Genomic DNA, 19,266 nt, shown 5'->3' on the forward strand with positions numbered 1-19,266 from the left:
ATGTGACATCAGTATAATTGCCATTTTTTCTGTTGCCAGGTGGTGGCGCTATGCCAAACATGAATTATGGGCATGTAAATATTATCATTAACATGGTCTTTAATGACCTGTGAAATTTAAAACATTTCAAGCCATGCATGGTGAATTATGACACATTTATTGCTTATGTGGAAGGGTATTAAAATTAATAATTTCGCCATTTCGTCAAATTACAACATATCAAAAAAAGGCTTCACAATTTATAATCAGGAACATCTCGGCGTCATGTATACCAACTTTGACATGAATCGGATCAACCGTCTAGGAGGAGTACGTTAAAATTGATCATGTCCACAACGCACAAAATGTCAATTACCTCACTTCCTGTGGGCGTGGCTAATGGCATGTTAATACAAAAGTTGTTTGTTTTTGGGAGTTACATACACCCACCAAATTTGGTGTGTGTATCTAAAACTATATGCCAACCACAAGTCACAGTGACATAAGGGGGCGCTATGGAGTTCCTGGGCAACGCCCGGTGCCAAGCTTTTATCCCTGTCTATTCACTGTATCACTTGATGTGTGTGCCAAATTTCATGCGTTTTCACCCATGGGAAGCACCTCCTTTGGCATCATGATTCATCACATATTTCATCACATATTAGTCTGCACAAAATCCCAAATACCTCACTTCCTGTTGGGCGTGGCTAATGCATTGTACATACGAAAGTTGTTCATCTTGGGGAGATACAGACACCTACCAAATTTGGTGTGTGTAGCTGAAAGTATATGCCCACCACGGGATCAGTCATCTAAGGAGGCATAAGGGGGCGCTAGCGAGCCTCTGGGCCATACCCGGGGCGAAGCTTTTTTACCTAGCTGCTTTGAGTGACACCTGATGTGTGTGCCAAATTTCAAGACTTTTCGATTATGTTAACCACCTCAAAATATTTGCCAACCATGGGATCAGTCACCTAAGGGGGCGCTAGCGAGTCCCTGGGCCACGCCCGGGGTCAAGCTCTTGTACCTAACAGCGATGCGTGACACCTGACGTGTGTGCCAAATTTCAAGAGTTTTCAACCATGTTAACCACCTCAAAAACAGGAAAGCAAAAAAGTGGAATAACAATAATAATAGTGAAAAATAATAATAATAATAATCCTTACAAAAACAATAGGGCCTTGCGCCCTTCGGTGCTCGGGCCCTAAATATAGCCGCAAGCGGCAATGGCGGGCCCGAGCACCTGCGGGCCGCAACCCGTGACATGTCGGAATCCAACAAAGCACCGACGTGGTGCGTTTGTGAAATGTACATATTTGATGCGTGTGCTATTTGCTTTTGTATTTTATTTTCTGCCACATTTACTCGCTTGGCCAGGTGGGGGCGTAATGCAAGGCAGGCCCAATGAGTGTCATCATAATCATAATATCAATTAACCTGAGAAGTTTCAGACCATTCATTCAAAGCATAGAGCATTTCTGGCATATTTCCTGTTTGGCCAGATGGTGGCGCTATGCTAGGCATGTGAATTATATGTGTGAATATCATCACAATAATGATATCCAATATTTTATAAAGTTTCAGATCAATCACTTAAGGCATTGTCCATTTCTGGCACATTTCCTGCTTGGCCAGGTGGTGGCGCTATGCCAGGCAGGCCCATTGGGTGTCTGGATATCATCATAATCATGATATCTATTAACCTGAGAAGTTTCAGACCATTCATTCAATGCACTGTGATTTATGACACATTTCCTGTTTATGTGGTGAGATATTAAAATCATATCAAATATATTACAACATTCCAAAATCCATTCACAATTTAACATCAGCGACATCTTGGCATAATGTTTGCCAAATTTCAAATGAATCTGACAAACCGTCTAGGAGGAGTATGTTCAAATTGATCATGTGACATCAGTATAATTGTCATTCTTTCTGTTGCCAGTTGGTGGCGCTATGCCAAACATGCATTATGGGCATGTGAATATCATCATTAACATGGTCTTCAATGACCTGTGAAATTTAAAGCATTTCAAGCCATGCATGGTGAATTATGACACATTTATTGTTTATGTGGAAGGGTATTAAAATGAATAATTTCGCCATTTCGTCAAATTACAACATATCAAAAAAAAACTTCACAATTTATAATCAGGAACATCTCGGCATCATGTATACCAACTTTGCCATGAATCGGATCAACCGTCTAGGAGGAGTACGTTAAAATTGATCGATCATGTCCATAACGCACAAAATCTCAATTACCTCACTTCCTGTGGGCGTGGCTAATGGCATGTTAATACAAAAGTTGTTTGTTTTTGGGAGTTACATACACCCACCAAATTTGGTGTGTGTATCTAAAACTATATGCCAACCACAAGTCACTGTGACGTAAGGGGGCGCTATGGAGTTCCTGGGCAACGCCCGGTGCCAAGCTTTTATCCCTGTCTATTCACTGTACCACTTGATGTGTGTGTTAAATTTCATGCGTTTTCGACTATGTTAACCACCTCAAAATATTTGCCAACCACGAGATCAGTCACCTAAGGAGGCGCTAGCGAGTCCCTGGGCCACGCCCGGGGTCAAGCTCTTGTACCTAACTGCGATGCATGACACCTGACATGTGTGCCAAATTTCAAGAGGTTTCGACCATGTTAACCACCTCAAAAACAGGAAAGCAAAAAAGTGAAATAACAATAATAATAATAATAATAATCCTTACAAAAACAATAGGGCCTTGCGCCCTTCGGGTGCTCGGGCCCTAATAATAATAATAATAATAATAATAATAATCCTTACAAAAACAATAGGGCCTTGCGCCCTTCGGTGCTCGGGCCCTAATAATCCTTACAAAAACAATAGGGCCTTGCGCCCTTCGGGTGCTCGGGCCCTAATAATAATCCTTACAAAAACAATAGGGCCTTGCGCCCTTCGGTGCTCGGGCCCTAAATAGCACACGCATCAAATATGTACATTCCACACACGCACCACGTCGTTGCTTTGTTGGATTCCGACATGTCACGGGTTGCGGCCTGTAGGTGCTCGGGCCCGCCATTGCCGCTTGCGGCTATATTTAAAGCGTGTTTTTCATCTAAATGTTCGACTTCATGCTTATGCACTAGACTAGGCATAAGTGCTCTCCACAATCCCAGACTTTCACTTTGAATGTTTGTTTGTAATGGATGCAAAACAGCCAGCTATTGCTAAATGTCTATAGAGGGACGAATGAAGCTGTCCTCCTGACCAGGCAACCCCATGTATTCTAAATAAATGCACACATATCCATGTTTATAGCCTACTATATTGTATGTAGGTGAGACATGGAAAAGCAGTTTTACAAAAAATAGTTTTGCCATGTTAACCATATGGAGAGTGACGGGCTGGATCATGAAGGGCAGTTTTTTGGATGTGCGGTGGCCTTACCCACGTAAAAACAGAGTGAAATAATATTTTGTTTTATAGAAACATTATATAATTGGAAACATGTATTATTCTAGCTATATAAATGACATAGTGCATGGTATTTCCATAACCGCGAGATATGCGCTTCACGATGACGGCAATGAGTAGCAGACAAAAGACGCAATCTATCTGAATCTATCTGTAATCTAGAAATCTATCTGAAATAACACCTATTTGAAGTAGGCCTATTATTCATGTCACATATATTGTGTGTTAATGTTGCATCATGAGCACTGCGCCTATTGCATTCTACTGTTGTTAGCCTTAAGCCTAGCTCAGTCATTATGCTATAGGCCTACCACATCTCCCTCCATTGGAAGAGCAATGAGCTGCATTGAGCGTAATAAACTGCATTTAGAATGGCAAATCCATATTTCTACATATTTTGGTGAAAGTCACTTAAAAGTAATGCAATAGTAGTGTAATGCCTTACAATTCAGAGACAGTAATATTATAATGTAACAAATTACTTGAAATGACAGTAATAAGTAATGCATAATACATTATGATTTTGAACTTGCCCAACACTGTTAGTGTAGGCTACATAGCTTAAACTGTAGGCTATGTTTAAACTGTTCGCCAACATTTCGTATTTCGAGTTTAATGTCGGCATGTTGACTTTAAAGTCGACATGTCGAGATTAAAGTAGGCCTAGATATGATATTTCAACTTTATTCTCGAAATGTCGAGTTTAATGTCGACATGGCGACTTTAAAGTCGACACGTCGAGATTAAAGTTGACATGACATTTCAACTTTATTATCGAAATGTCGAGTTTAATGTCGACATGAATTAGAAAGACAACCATTTATCCCGCCCCTCGGATCTTGATGTGGGTCTGGCTCGTCACGCTATCCAAATGGATGATTTATTTAGACATTTAAATTAGGTAGCATTTTAACCTTTTAAGTTATTTAACACCATTACTACCGCACATATGGTGAGTTTTATCACAGTTGAATAATTTTGTATACCTGAAACTGGTCTGTGCACAACCTCTATCAATGTAAATACCAAAAAAAAGTAGGCCTAAAAATAAAAATTCACATTATAATACCATCCAATCACTTAAGCCACTTAGAAGCCAATAATTATGACATTATCAATCATTTATTATTTAAAATGTGCAAGAGGTTGAAAATGTCCTTGTTTGATTTAGGAAATTATCTTGTCAAGTCACCATAGCACTGAAATATTTCACAGGTCAGAGAATATAGACAAATTAAAAGTCTAGAAAAAACTGTAAAACAGAAAAAAGAAAGGAAAATAGCAAACTCAAGTGTTGCGATCTAAGCTTGTGAAGTCCTTGTGCTGTCCGTATGTGAGCAAAGGAGTGTGTAACTCCTTTGTGTGTGTAGCTAGTCGTGTCTCATCAGTTGATGCCTTTAAGCACAACTAACTTCTCAAACAGTGTTGCATTCAGGCGACGCCTGTGGGGCCTGTTAATCAGTCCAGCAAAACGCCCTACTGGAGCAGAGGGGCTTGACCATGCGAGGGTGCCACAGACAGATAGAGACAGAGATTTTGAGCTTTATAGATAGTTAGATAGATGTCATCACAGTGTTTTACAGTATTTTGAAAATGCACAACACTGAAGGCATTTTCATCATCTCAATAAAATACAAATTACAAAATAGTATTTTGTATTTGAAATGTACATACATGTATTAGAAATACTGCCCATCCCTGTGTACATGTTATGTATACAAATGTGTCTGCAAAAAAACTTTAATGGCTTCCTTCAAGATCTTGAGACCATATGGAAATCCTGTCTGGATATACATTTTACCTGCATTTTTAGAAACCCCATTTGCTTTTGATGCTTCCCTTTAGCCAATATTTCACATTTGATCATAATCTTATCATAATCTTATGCAATTGTAAAAGAAGTTACTGGTTGGCCCATACTGCTACATACTACTACTTTTGGCCAGGCCTAACAATGACCAAGTTAGTAAATTGAGTTCAAGAAATTCCTCTCCTGGTTCAGCACCACATGAAGGCCCTCAGCAGCATGACCTGTAGATGTTCTTTAGTGGATGTCACAGGCCATGCATTATGTCACACACATACTTTGTGCAGGCAATTAATGGACCTGCTTTTTCTTTTAAGTATTTACCTGGTTTAATTTCTAAATCACCATGTTTCTGTTTTCTGATTTCTTTCTAAAAACCTTTCTATGCTTTCTTTTTAGCATTATTGGCTAAAACTATTGCTGCCAGGTTACCTAACTATTCCTCCATACATTGCTTATAGCAAAGTTTATTTTATATTCTCATCTACCATTCATTCTTTATTATATCCATTACATTTTGATATTTTGCACACTTAAGGGGAGGAAGGGAAAGAAGAGGGCGTTTGGGGGTGGGGGTTGCCATGGCGCAAGTGGCCACCGTGTCTGTACCAATAGTGGGATGGGCCCCACTAGTGGGGAATAGGGACGTGATGAGTGTGGCGTAACAAACAGAGGGAAATTTGTCTTTTTATTCATACCTTTATCAATACCTTTCTTTATTGACAATACTGGTCATATACTCAAAACAAATCAACCACATACAAACAAATGAGTTATTGATAGGCCTACATATAAATTAAAACATCAGAACCAGGGGATCAGGAGGAAAATATAATGTGGAACCACTGTGTGACCAACATAACAAAAACAAAAAAACATAAGGGTAGGCTATATTTTGTACGGGAGGTGTCATAGCAAGATTTGTTTGTATATCAAGAGAATGTGCGCTCATTTTGGTAAATCGTGCTAATTTTACTAAATTATGTGCTCATTTTAGTAAATCATGTGCTAATTTTTATTAAATTGTGTGTTCATTTACGAATTCATGTGCTCATTTTACAAAATTGTGCTCTCATTTTAATTAAATGATTTGCTTGGGAAGCACAACAGACAGTTTGATAAAGCTGGAAAGTTTGACTATTCACACATTAGATGCTCCTCTTGATCAGTAAGTCAGAAGCCAAACATTGATAAAATACAAATAACAAAGTGATTTTGATATATTCAAAGAGACAGACTGTAGCCGCCTTTTTGAAAATGTTCCCAATCCCTATGTACTCAACCTGACAGCCTGCTGCACATAATGTTAAGCCGTTTAGCTCTTACGGTTCAATTTTGTTAATAATAAGGGCCACCTAAAGAGTATTTTACCTTAGGCAAACGACACTTCTGATGCACTCTGAGCAGGCCTTATTGCTTGTAAAACAGCCATAGGAAGTTGCTGTTCGGGTAGGAACACCGCCGCATATTTAGTTCGTTTAGGATTGTGCTTCTCAACTGTAGGAGGACGGCGAGAGCAAATTTTCTTGAGTGCTGCTTTAAGTTGTAGCTCGTTTCCTACCTAAGTAAAATGAGTACACATTTCAGTAAAATGAGCACACGCTTTAGCAAAATAACTGCATGTATTAGTTTCACTTTACATTAGTCAAATAACACCCTTGGACTCTGTGATTTTGTTTCATTTAGGTTACCCTACCATTAGCCTATTCTACCATTTCCCTGATTGACTGATTAGTGGTTGTTAGACTTGCACATGCACACTTGTTTGTTGTTATTTTTTTATTCAATGGGTGCAGAGAGCCTCACTGTTTTGGCAATTGCTATTACTTGGGTGCAAATGGACACTCTGTTCAGAAAATCAGCATATCTTAATGGTTCTGAAGTGCCTGAGGTGGGTTGATGAGCAATTGAAGAGTTGTATTTCCTCCGTCTGGGTATTTCCTCCGTCTGGACAGTAGATGGAGCCAACGTGCCTCTGGTTGCTTGCTATTCATTGCAAGCCATTTAATGGGTTGTATAGAGCAAGCATGCATTATTAAAGTTATTTTCTGCTTCTGTAAAGCAGACACTATTAATAATGTGTGTTTGATTGTTTTATTTTTTAGGTTGAAGTGACAATTATGTTTCTTCAAATTCACCCTTTACTAACATTTTATGTTGGATACAGTAAAGACACATAGGCATTTAGTTATTGTATAAAAGCAAGTTTATAAATGACAGTATTCAATACATTCATACAAAGTGTGATACATAGAAAGTGTGATCAAATCTTATTTGAACATAAACATGTATGGCTAAGCCTTTGAAAAATAAAGTTGAAACCTTACTGGTGCACTACACTTTAGCTCTAAGACACACATTCTCTATGTTAGCATTTATTGTAGCATCTACTAATCTAAATACCTAGGATCTAACCTATCTGTAGTCTGGTCAGTTTGTCCCTGTTCTCCGCTGGGGCATTTAGGCTATAGCTGTTATACTTGTACAAAGTAAGTTGTAAGTGTGCAGTCTTGACATCGCTCCACTGATGAAACCGAAAGCCTTGGTACCACTAGACAGAAGGAGATGCTGGGAGAACTAGAAGCAGACTATATCGTTATGTATACACATACATGCTGTATATTTACAACAAAAAAAGATTTAAGTCAAATAAACTAAGGAAAACAAAAAATTGAGAGTGTGAACAGGTACACCTAATAGCTGTGTGAATCTATCCTAGCCCATCGTGCAGTCTGTCTCTATCCGAGGTTAGAAGCCTGAGGCCGGATATCAACAAGGCTCTATGGGCTCCAGTGTGAATGCCTGACCTGGTAAAATAAATAAATATGACTACACTGTGCTACTTTAGAACAATTGCATAAACAACTTTGTGTAAAATGTTGAAGGTATGTTGAAACAGAAGTAATTTGGACTAATGGCCTTATAGTGCATGGAATATATGCGGATGTATATCGATCACACTAATATACCCACTAATATACTTATAAAGTATACTTTCATGCATATTATGAGTGAAGAGAAAGTACATATTACTTCTATTTTGTTTTATTTAAATGCAAGTAACAATGAAGACAGTTGTTCCAAAATATCACAACATAATAATATTTATTGTTTGAACCAGGCTGTACTTGCCTGTGAAGACCAGAGGCGAGCGTGATCTTAGTGTGATAGAGGACGGCTGCTGGACTAAAGACCAGCAAACCTCTGCCTCACTCTATCCTGAGTTATTTATCCATCGTACATTCTCAGTAAAAGCACAGGTGACAACCCTAAAGTAACACAATCAGAGTGTCTCTGCCTCTCTCCATAGGAAAGCTCCTAAAAGTTGTGTCCAGAGCAGTCAGGTCAAGAACCTTTACTGAGAATGTAAAAAAAGCTTATTGCAAAGGAACAAATAAATCCATGATTGCTCTGATATATTTGTGGTTGTGTACATGTATGGGAGTTGGTGTTGACAGTTTAATGTGCACAATTAATCATCAGCTTTAATGGTGCCATCACCAATTACAGCCATACATATTCCTGCTTTAATAGCATTCTGTATCGTGGAATGTTTTCACACAGAATGTTCCTGTTATTGTTATAATGTTCATAGACCCTCTGCTTACTGTTTATAGTTACTAAGGTGTGGGGTAAACAAAAAACTAAATGCAAATCACTGTAAGACCTCTTTAGAATATCTCATTGATAACACACACTAGGTGCATTTTCTGAAGCATGTTCACCCAGCCAAGAAACTTTGGTTGGTGTGTGTGTGTGTGTGTATGTGTATGTGTGCACTAAGGATGAATTCATGTTGACATAATGAAAAATGGTGCTTTTTGGTTTGAATCATGCCAGTGCATGACTATACAATTTGAATCTAAAAATGAAAAGCCTTGCTCAAAACATGCCTGTCAAAACACTCAGAACTTCTATTGCTTCAGTCAGGAACTGCTCTAAATCCACCTGGTGACTATCATGCCTAACTCACAACCATGAAGTGTGTGATATCTGTACTCGACCCTAAGGTTCTGTCTTATTTTTGGAATGATCTCCGTGGGCCAGACTTTCCTCGTTGTCATCCTCCTCCTCAGGAACCTGTCGAGAAATCACCATTTAGTAGTAGTAGTAGTAGTAGTAGTAGTAGTAGTAGTAGTAGTAGTAGTGGTAGTAGTAGTAGTAGCAGCAGCAGCAGCAGTAGTAGTAGTAGTACAGTGTTCTCGCAGAGATGTGAACTCGTGTGTAATGTTCTTTAATATATATGCATAAGGAATGTTGGGTATAGCATATGATTTATTTGATTTTATTTAATGAGGAATTAAGTAGTCAAACATCTGCCAACACTGACATGTCAAATGATATAAATATATATGTGATTAGCTGTGATTGCTGTACCCCCTGCTCATTGCCATGCACTGTATTTAACTATTGTTGTGTGTTGCGAATGTTCTGGCACCAAATGGCTGCATCAACCACGTGGTCGCTAACACATTTTAAAAGTATAAATAACCTAGCACTAGCAGAACAGAAATCAAATGTGATGTCTGTAACACACCATGCTACTTTTCATTAATGTTACAGAACAAGATATCGTAACATTCATCGTCAACACTCATGGCAATACACCTACCTCCCAGTAGATGGAGTCATCAAAGCAATTCTGGTCTGGAGGCTGACTCCAGAATGGAAGCTTCATTATAAGGCCTGATATGAAGGGAATAAAGATTATTTTAGAGTTAAATATCATTTGTTAATACTATTACACTATGTGTCTCTCGTTTTTCAGTAATATTGAATTTCATCAAGAATATTATATGTCCATACATGTTGTACATGTAGTACTGTACAAAAGTTCTTGACAATAACCATCAACATCAGACACTTGCTTGCATCTGTAACCTGTTTAAATGTTGACGGACCGCATGGCATAGCACAGCAAAGCACTGAGTAGCCTACAGTAATAAATATACAATAATAAATAAACAATAAATCACACTCTTTCACAGTGATGAAGAGGCTTTGAGTTGGTATCATGAGGAGGAATGCGAGGTGATCTCCCACCCACCTGTGATGGCTCCACCAACCAGGGCGAATCCCAGAGAGCAGGCCAGGCCTGCAGCCTGCTTGGTGGGATCCCCACTGATGACAGAAAAACATACAGATTGAATTAGAATAAATGCATTTAAATATAAAATGTATAAGAGACAAATATGCGTACTGTAAGTCGCTTTGGACAAAACCGTGTGTCAAATACCATTAACATAAACTTCAACAAATACTTGAACTGGAGTTGTGGAGCTGCATTCCTAAGGTGATCACTTAATCAGCGATATCTCTCGAATGTCTCATTGAAGTCGAAACATGGGTTTTATGGCATGCTTATCGTCTGGGGTGTATGAACTTGAGACCCATTACAATACTGCACTTGGCTAGCAAGGAATAGACTGGCAAGGCTGTGATAGCCCTACAGGGTAACATTCACACAGAAACCAAATAATGTGTTCTAATATCTTCTTATCTGGAGGATCATGGCAAAGCAATTCATAATCAAATTGCGGAGGTACAGTACGATACTGTTGCAGTCGGTGAATACTCTACTTTGCAGTGTTGCTATTGCTTATATTAAACATATTGTGGTGTATTTGTAACTTGATAAATTAGGTTGTATTTTTGATTGAAAGGTCAAGACTTATGCAATGTTCTTACAAATAAAAAATGAATTATGACTATAAAACATACATGATGTACACACAATTAAACCTTTACACACTGACTTTAGGCAACAATGATATGCTGATATTCATAATTTCATTAGTTATGCTTACAAAGCGTGCCTCTTTGAAAGTATTTTTAATGTCGTTATTTGACTACCTTATACCTTTATTGTACCTTGTAAGTCACTTTGGAGAAAAGCATCAGCTAAATGTAAATGTCTAGGATCTCCGTCTGAAGTATCTTATCATGAGGTCTCACCCTTGAAGCTTGCCAAGAGCCACTGCCACGATTCCAGCCAGGCCGCCAAGGATGCCAGGCATGCCGTGCAGGTTGTGGACGCCGCAGGTGTCCTGGATGCCCAGGCTTGATGCCAGAAAGGGCTGGAAGGGAAATTACATCATAAAAATGAGGATTCCACCAGACAGCACGCGTTCTGTTGCAAGGCATCTTGTTGCTACTATAATATAGCCTAGCAATGTCTAGCTCCCCTGAATGTGAATGAGCATACAGTATGATATTTGCCTATAGGTGTTTGTGATGTTTGTAAATTAAGGGAAATAGAGTGATGCACTGCACTGGTCAGCAGCATTCATCTACACAATGAAAGGGAGGAGTATTTCATATAGTAACTGGACTACATGTGTGTGTACAGTATATGTCTGAAAAGTGGTCTCGGTTCTCAGTTATATTTTGAAGACATGCACTGGGGTTTTGCCACACTGACAGCAATACTTCTTGGGGGTCTATTTGTGACTTACAGTGAGGAACTTGAAGCCAAGCGTGGAGATGATGCCAGCCAGAAGGCCGATCACCATGGCACCAAATGGGCCAATGGTCATATTGGCACAAGTTCCCACAGCAACACCTCCAGCAAGGGTGGCATTCTGAATGTGCACCTGGACAAAAGACAAAAAAAAGGTCAGTCAAACTACCGGTAATCATAAGTGTAGAATGTCCTTAAACTTTTCTGCATAGTTTTATTTTTAAAACTACATTGATAGTTTAAACATGATCAGAATGCCCCCCTTTTTTTACTGTAAATGTGCATTCACACACAAATTAGCACAGTTGAAGAAATTTCCTGTGGAAATGCAGAAATCAAGAAATCAAGTGCACTTTTGAAAATAGGTTTTGTGTAAGCTGTTATTTGCTGATTGTATTGAGATGGGAGGCTCACCATGTCGAGTTTTCCATTATGCTCCACCAGGCTGGAGGTGGCGTAGGCCGAGAGAGCACATGCAGCCAGGGAGAAGTAAGTGTTGGTGATGGCCACGAGTTGGGGGAAGCCAGGCTTAGCAATGGCAGAGTTGAAACTGGGCCAGAACATCCACAGGTAGACCGTACCTGAGAGGATCAAACAATTCATCACCATGAATTAGCTGGCTGGATCATACATGCTGCCATACTCTTGGTTACCCACCTGACCAAAATAGAGCTCATGGTGATAATGATAATAATAATAATAATAATAATAATAATAATAATAATAACAACAAAAGGAGGAGTTGGTGGAGGGGGTTTAGAGGCCGGTGATCTCAACCTGAACTGGTCATGGTGCATACTTCACACATGAAATTAATGGGGTTCGGTTCACAAGTGTGGATGAAATGTTTTTCCCACATGTATGATGGGAACTGTTTCAATTGATGCAAGTGTGTTAAATTCAATGACCACTAGGGGGCATCATTGTCCATGTGTTGACTTGAGTACAGTTATTATTTTCAGTCAAAGGGCTCTCAAAGAATGCTGTCTCTTGTGGAATAGTAGAATACTGTGTAGTCCGGTTCATGTATAACTGCTAGATGTTGGATATGTAGCAATATTGCATTGATAAACAAATTACAAGATTGTTGTTCATTTGGCACACATACTGTATAAGAGGATCATGAAGATGGAAATCTAGTGGTAAAAAATAGCTTAATATTAAGTTATAGTCCCCATATGTCCTGTGACAGCTTGGGTTCGAACACTCCCCACACCTATGACTGACTATTTTAAGGGCATTGCACACTGGAGAGGGCAGACATAAGGGTGAGCGAGCATCGGCCATACCGATCATGGCGAACATGTCAGAGTGGTACACAGAGCCGTCGTTCTCGTGGCCGTTCCTCAGAGCAGGGCGGTACAGCATGCGGGCCGCAGCCAGGCCAAAGTAGGCACCAAAGGCATGGATGGTCATAGATGCTCCAATATCAGAGGCCTGAGAGAGAGAGAGAGAGAGAGAGAGAGAGAAATGGGTGGATGAGGATAAATTACATGCAAAAAGTAGAAAAATGGCACATAAATAGAACATTAAAGTCTAATGACTGTTGGAAAAACACCCAAAACAATGCACACAACATATAACACCACAGCATGTAAAACATAAACCACTGTACCAAACAACATACTAGACAAAGACAAAATGAAACCATTACTCACTTCCAAGATGTCCACAACGATGTACTCATTGATGGCAAAGGTGGTAATCTCCAGCAGGGTCATGATGAGAAGCTGCACAGGGCTGGTTTTTCCCAAGACCGCTCCGAAGGAGATGAGCACCGTGGCCGTGCTGAAGTCAGCGTTGATCATGCTACATGGTAGAAGAGGAGGAAGACAGAGACAATGTTAGACAGGGGAAGCAAACAGTCAAACAAACCACCAAGCGGTCTGTCAAAGTGGATGTTTGAGTCTAGAGTCTGAGATTTCTGCACATGGTCATTTATAATCGTTGTTGAATTAATTTAATTTTTGTTAAGCAGTGATTTATGTTTCAACTCTTAAGTAGTGGATTTACTTGGACCCTCTTAAGAAATGACAGTAAGACCAGGGGCCCTCATTTAAATGGTGAGCAAAGAGCAAATTCTGTCAACAAGCAAAGTTCTTGTGCATGAACTACATGTACAGCTGTCATGTGGCACGTGGGAACATTAAACTGACTCATCAATATCTGCAGTTAAGCTGTTGCTCATGACATTAGATTTGCAGATTGATTTTGCCTAGTTATCAAATTAGCTTTAGTTGGACTTAAGATTTTGTGCTTTGACCATTATTTAAATTAGGGCCCTGCATGTCAACTGTTTTGTTTCATGTTGGAGTCTCACTTACTTGACGATGCCCACTTTGATCTTGCCGTCCTTCATGTGCCAGAAGTTCTGCAGCAGCAGCCCCCACTGAAGGCCGAAGGCGGCCAGGAGCAGGTTGATGCCCACGCTGCTGAAGCCATAGCGCTTCAGGAAGGTCATCAGGAAGCCAAAACCGATGAAGATCATCACATGGACATCCTGGAACACTATGAGAAAGAGAAAGAGAAAGAGAGAGAGAGAAAGAGAGAGAGAGGGAGAGAGAGAGAGAGAGAGAGAGAGAGGTGGAGAATAGAGTTGGGAGAGTGATATCACTTGGGGAACTCTGGGAAGTCTTTCTTGTGTCATTCTTCTTGTTAAAGAATGATATAGTTGGGGATTACTTTCAGAGTGATTTTGAGAATAATAAAAAGCTACCAATCAAAATCTATCAAATTTTAGCCATCACACCCATCAACACGAGGAGAGACTTTCCTTATTTTGTATGGACGCTTTCATTGTTAAAGTTAGTTATCTTTCCTGGTGTGAATGACCCTTTCCTCTGTGGGTATGTGGTGGCCTTGATTTATACAATTAATTCATGCACAATTAATCCAAAACACATCTTCCAATTACATGACACAGGATTTTACATTTCTAACAGTAATTCAGTTCTGCTGTTAGAAGTGATCTACACAATTACTGTACAGAACTGGAGAATCTAATAGTAGATACATATAGTAATGTAATCATATTTTCTTTACCTAATGTCATAATGTTTGGGGTGACAATCTAAGGATGTCACATCGCCAAGTAATACCAATTACAATTACACTATTATTGGAAAATTACCATACGTGTGCATTCACATCCCTCAAACATGAAACTCATTTCCATGTAATTGAGGGGTAAATACATTTTTAATTGCATAGCACATATTGACTAGAAACATTTGCAATCAGTGTCTTAGACAGATTATATTTCAATCCAATGACATGACACGGAAAGAGGAAACGCACTACATCTTTAAACAGCTACAAACTGATCCAATCTCCTCACACTTATTTACACTTTACACAGGTTCTTGTCAAGGCGACGTTGTGGAAACCGTCGATTGACAGCAATGACAAAGTCGGGCAGGAGAGGACGCAAACGGAGCCAGAGCCAGAGTCCAAACACGGGAGCCAGCCCGGGGCAGACGTTGCACTTAGGGCCTCATCAAAGGCCCAAGCCGCTGGCTCCACGGAGAGCAGGATATGGAGCTCAATCAGCGTTCCAGATTGGGATCAGGGGCCCACGGGATCCATAATGGTGGTGTGTGTGTGTGTGCGCATGTTTCTGTGTGTGTGCATGTTTCTTTATGTATCTGTGGTGGCGTGTGTGGTATAGATCTGTGTGTGTGTGTGTGTGTGTGTGTGTGTGTGTGTGTGTGTGTGCATGTTTCTGTGTGTATCTGTTGTGGTGTGTGTGGTATGGATTTGTGTGTGTGTGTGTGTGTTTTGTGTATCTGTGCGTGCATGCATGCGTTCATGCATGTGAAAGAGAGTGTGTGTGTGTGTGTGTGTGTGTGTGTGTGTTTTGTGTATCTGTGCGTGCATGCATGCGTTCATGCATGTGAAAGAGAGTGTGTGTGTGTGTGTGTGTGTGTGCGTGTGCGTGTGCATGGGTGGGTACTTGAAATGGGGTGGTGGGGGGGATGGCTGCTTCTCCCAGAAGAGACTCCACCAGTAATAACTGAGACAAGGTCTAGCATCTACATCAGTCCATTTCAGAGCTGCAGAGAGGGTCTCATCTGTCATCCGCAGTTCTCTGGGATCAAACAAAAGGCCTTTACGGGAATATAGAGGAAACAGATGAAGCCGTAAACCCATTCATCTCTCTGCATGGCTACCTCACCGGGCATCTGGAAAGCCCATCAAGGTGTGACTGCCCGGGGAGAACAATCGTATCGCCCGGTGTCCAGGCTGACCCCCCCATTGTTGGGATCAGAATTGTGGGGACAAGGTATGGAATTAGTCAGCGGGAGGCAGGACTAACGCCCTACAAATCTAATTCTCTAGTTTTATTTTTGATGAGTTTTTAAAATAGGAAGGAAAGAGCTATATCAGAGAGGGTTGAAGCAGAGTAGTAATCAAGGATCTTTGTCTATATCCATCAATCTAATCTCCTCTTGGGAGTTGCGTGTGTGTGTGTGTGTGTGTGCTCGTGTGCATGTCTGTGTGTGCGTGTGTGTGTGTGTCTGTGTGTGCGTGCGTGTGTGTGTGTGTGTATTTGCGGGTGTCCGTGTGCATGTGTTTCCATGATGAACAGTTTGTGGACTTGTGGTCATGCTCCATGCAACACCCATATCTCTCTCAACACTTGAGGCCATCTTCCTCCCCATAGGGATTGTCCATCTCTCCCTGTAGGGATGATGTTGATAGAGACTCAGCCTAAACAGGAAGAAGGGCTCCTCTAAACAGATCCAACTTGTCCTGCTACTACAACTCACATTTACAAATTCCTGCCTTATCAGTAGCACCTCTTATGCAATAACTGTAGCAATGATAGCACGTTTTGATTCTTTGAAGCAAATGTGGGAAATTCACTTTAGTATCACATTTTGTTGAGATTCACTCTGACCAATTAAAATTTTGAAGCGTGCTGTACACACAAATAGTTTTGCAACTATTTTTTCTTTATTTTATTACTGAAATGGCACTTTGTCTCATGCCAGACTCCCAGAAGAGGTATGGATTTTCTTTGCCAGATGGTTTCAAAGGAGCCGCCATGTCAACATTATCTCTTTCTAGGCATTCACCTTTGACTTAACCTGATGCATGCTGCTGTATGATCCCCTCGTGACAGGACAGAGGGGGCAGGGTGTGTGTGTGTGTGTGTGTGTGTGGGGGGGGGGGGGGTGGTGATTTATCAAAGAGTGTGTAGGGGGCTAACTAACAGTCTTTAGCTTGCAACAGAGAAGGAATTCCTAGTTGTCATCTTGGCAAAACTACCAGCTATGCCTATTTGGTTTCTTGGTGCAACTGCCACACAATTCCAACAGCTTAGACAATGTAGGAATAATGAGAAAATGCCAATCAATCAGCATGCAAGGCATGCATGCACAAAGAGAAGACATAGCCCATGAAATGGCCGGGACATACTCCCAGTGGTATGGGCTGTGTAGACCGCAGATTATGCACGGTTGATTTTGGACTCAGTGGTTTCCCATGCAACCAAGGCATGGAGTTATGGCTTCTGGTTGTTCCCACTGAACTTCTTTGGGTCCCTTCATGAAGCCCAGACGTAAATCCAGCGTTGAGCATTGTGAGCTTTAATTACTTCAATCCAGCATTGAGCATTGTGAGCTGAAATTAGCTGAGGTGTAACACCAGCAGATAACATCTGAAGAATGTTCCAAGTCCTTTTTTTCTGGTTGTTGTTGAAGTTTATATGGAAGTGTTTGAACGTTTTTTTCATCTGTAGAACAACTCAATTATAATCTCTCAGCGTTAATTTCTCCCCTGACAATGATTGGACACTTTGTTCCACGTTTTCTTTTTTTTCCCCCATTCACTGCCCTTCATATATTTTCTTTTCTTTGAAGTAGTAATTGCCGTGGTCTGGAAGGCTCTGCGTAGATTACCAATACTCTTGCACGGCATGGCATGCCACAAAAATTTCCCACACAATCTCTCAGTCGCGTTGTGTTTGTTTTCCCTGGTCTTTACCATGCTATAGAACACCCAAAGGGTCAAAGGCAAGCATGATCCCGAGACGAAAACATGAAGCGTAGTGAAGGAAAACCTCCATCAGTGACAATCTAATATATGTTCCACCCCACCACACAGACACACACACACACACACACACATACACCCATGCATGCACTCACATTTGCACTTAACATACACCAAACTCACACACACACACAAATACAGACCTCACACACACACACATGCATGGACGCTCCAAGCCATAATTATATACTCACACAATTAGCCCATGTATGCATGGAATTTTTTTTAACTTGATTAACATATAGATCAATGAGCCTCTATGCAAACCAAACACTTTTTGCCCATGAGGAAAGCTCAAGAAGAGCCTGTGCCTGTGCTCCGCTTATTTATTCTGCGTCTTTATGAACCCTACTTGTTTGTTGTAAAAAAAAAAAATCATTGGTCAGCAATCTGTTTTCTGCATGAGTTTTCACACTGCTAGATGACTGCAAGGTGAAATATTTGGACCAAAGTTTAGCTTGTGTCCATTGATCCCACGCCCTAGCAACAGTTCCTAGTCCAACTGTACCCTACCATACATACACTGAGACGACAGTGAAGAATCTGTTTAATACCAAACTCATGAGGGTGAGCTTTAACAGCAAAAAAGGCCCCTTTTATAACTTCATGAAATGCAGTTATTTTCATGTGGGCTCTGTAGATATGAAAGGATTACGGTTGCAGCAGGGTGGGGACCCATGACGAGCTCTGCGAATTGCCATGCGAGATAACAGACTGGCCAGAGTTTACATTCATTCAGAGTTAGGAAACTTTCCTCTTCATCAATCTATCTTGATTTTTCAACAGATTGCTGTCTTTGGTCCTCTCTTTCCCTTTCTCACTCTTACTTTTTCCCAGAATCCTCTGTGGAAGTGTTTTAAGACATTTGAATGACCTTGTGATACAGTAGATTTAAACAGCCCTTAGCAGCTCCAGATTAAAGTGCAATTTTTCTGTGAGACTCCTCACTTATCTACACACACACACACACACACACACACACACACACACACAGCAAAAAAACAGATGGGGGGGTATTGATCTCTGCACATCTGAACATCTCAAAAACACCTCTCCCTGCTTGGACAACTGGGCTTACTGACAAAGAGTGGAGATGCTCCAAACTCCAAACTTTACACTGTTAGCAAAAATCTCAAGAAGAACAGGGCGCACGCTGGGATGACCCTTTGTGACCTGAGCAGTGTGGAGATGAGCGTGTGGCTACTTACTGGGGTACAGGCTCAGGGGGTTACTGTCATGTTCCGTCTTGTTGCTGTGGTCATCATGATGATGCGAGGACTTGCCGTCATCGTAAACCACAAACACGGCATAAAGGATGATGGTGATAATCTCCAGGGTCAGTGCGAGAATGGGAAACTTGAACCTCATGTTGGTGGCGTACGCTGGCATAGTCAGTCCTCTCTCTCAACTCTCTGGGCTATATCTCTTTCTCTCCCTCTCTCTCTCTCCGTTTGGCACTCCCTAGCTCCAGTGCTATCTCTCCTTGGTCAGGGGCCCTGCGTTGTGTGAC

The 19,266-nt window shown here is 40.7% G+C and overlaps 1 protein-coding gene across 1 annotated transcript; it reads right to left on the minus strand.

Moving 5' to 3' along the window:
• Positions 1-7,422: 7,422 nt before the first annotated feature.
• On the minus strand, positions 7,423-19,247 carry rhag (Rh associated glycoprotein). Its single transcript, XM_076272975.1, has 10 exons — positions 18,965-19,247; positions 14,024-14,207; positions 13,358-13,508; positions 12,989-13,136; positions 12,114-12,280; positions 11,695-11,832; positions 11,195-11,316; positions 10,287-10,360; positions 9,852-9,925; positions 7,423-9,319 (listed from the first exon to the last, which is right to left on the minus strand). The coding sequence occupies exons 1-10, from the start codon at positions 19,143-19,145 to the stop codon at positions 9,245-9,247; spliced, it is 1,314 nt and encodes a 437-aa protein (XP_076129090.1). The 5' UTR covers positions 19,146-19,247; the 3' UTR covers positions 7,423-9,244.
• Between the last annotated feature and the right edge of the window lie 19 nt (positions 19,248-19,266).

This window comes from Alosa pseudoharengus, unplaced genomic scaffold, assembly GCF_046254945.1.
Source record: "Alosa pseudoharengus isolate Yale_2024_CS ecotype anadromous, Long Island Sound unplaced genomic scaffold, YU_APseudo_1.1 YU_APseudo_1.1_scf_7, whole genome shotgun sequence".
Classification (NCBI taxonomy): Eukaryota; Metazoa; Chordata; class Actinopteri; order Clupeiformes; family Clupeidae; genus Alosa; species Alosa pseudoharengus.

Excerpts from the sequence above, each read along its gene's own strand:
- rhag (XM_076272975.1), bottom strand. The coding sequence starts at position 19,145 with ATGCCAGCGTACGCCACCAACATGAGGTTCAAGTTTCCCATTCTCGCA. Across the intron at positions 13,137-13,357 it reads TCGTTGTGGACATCTTGGAA|GCCTCTGATATTGGAGCATC; the intron begins GTGAGTAATGGT and ends TCTCTCTCTCAG. Across the intron at positions 11,317-11,694 it reads TTGGCTTCAAGTTCCTCACT|CCCTTTCTGGCATCAAGCCT; the intron begins GTAAGTCACAAA and ends TTTCCCTTCCAG.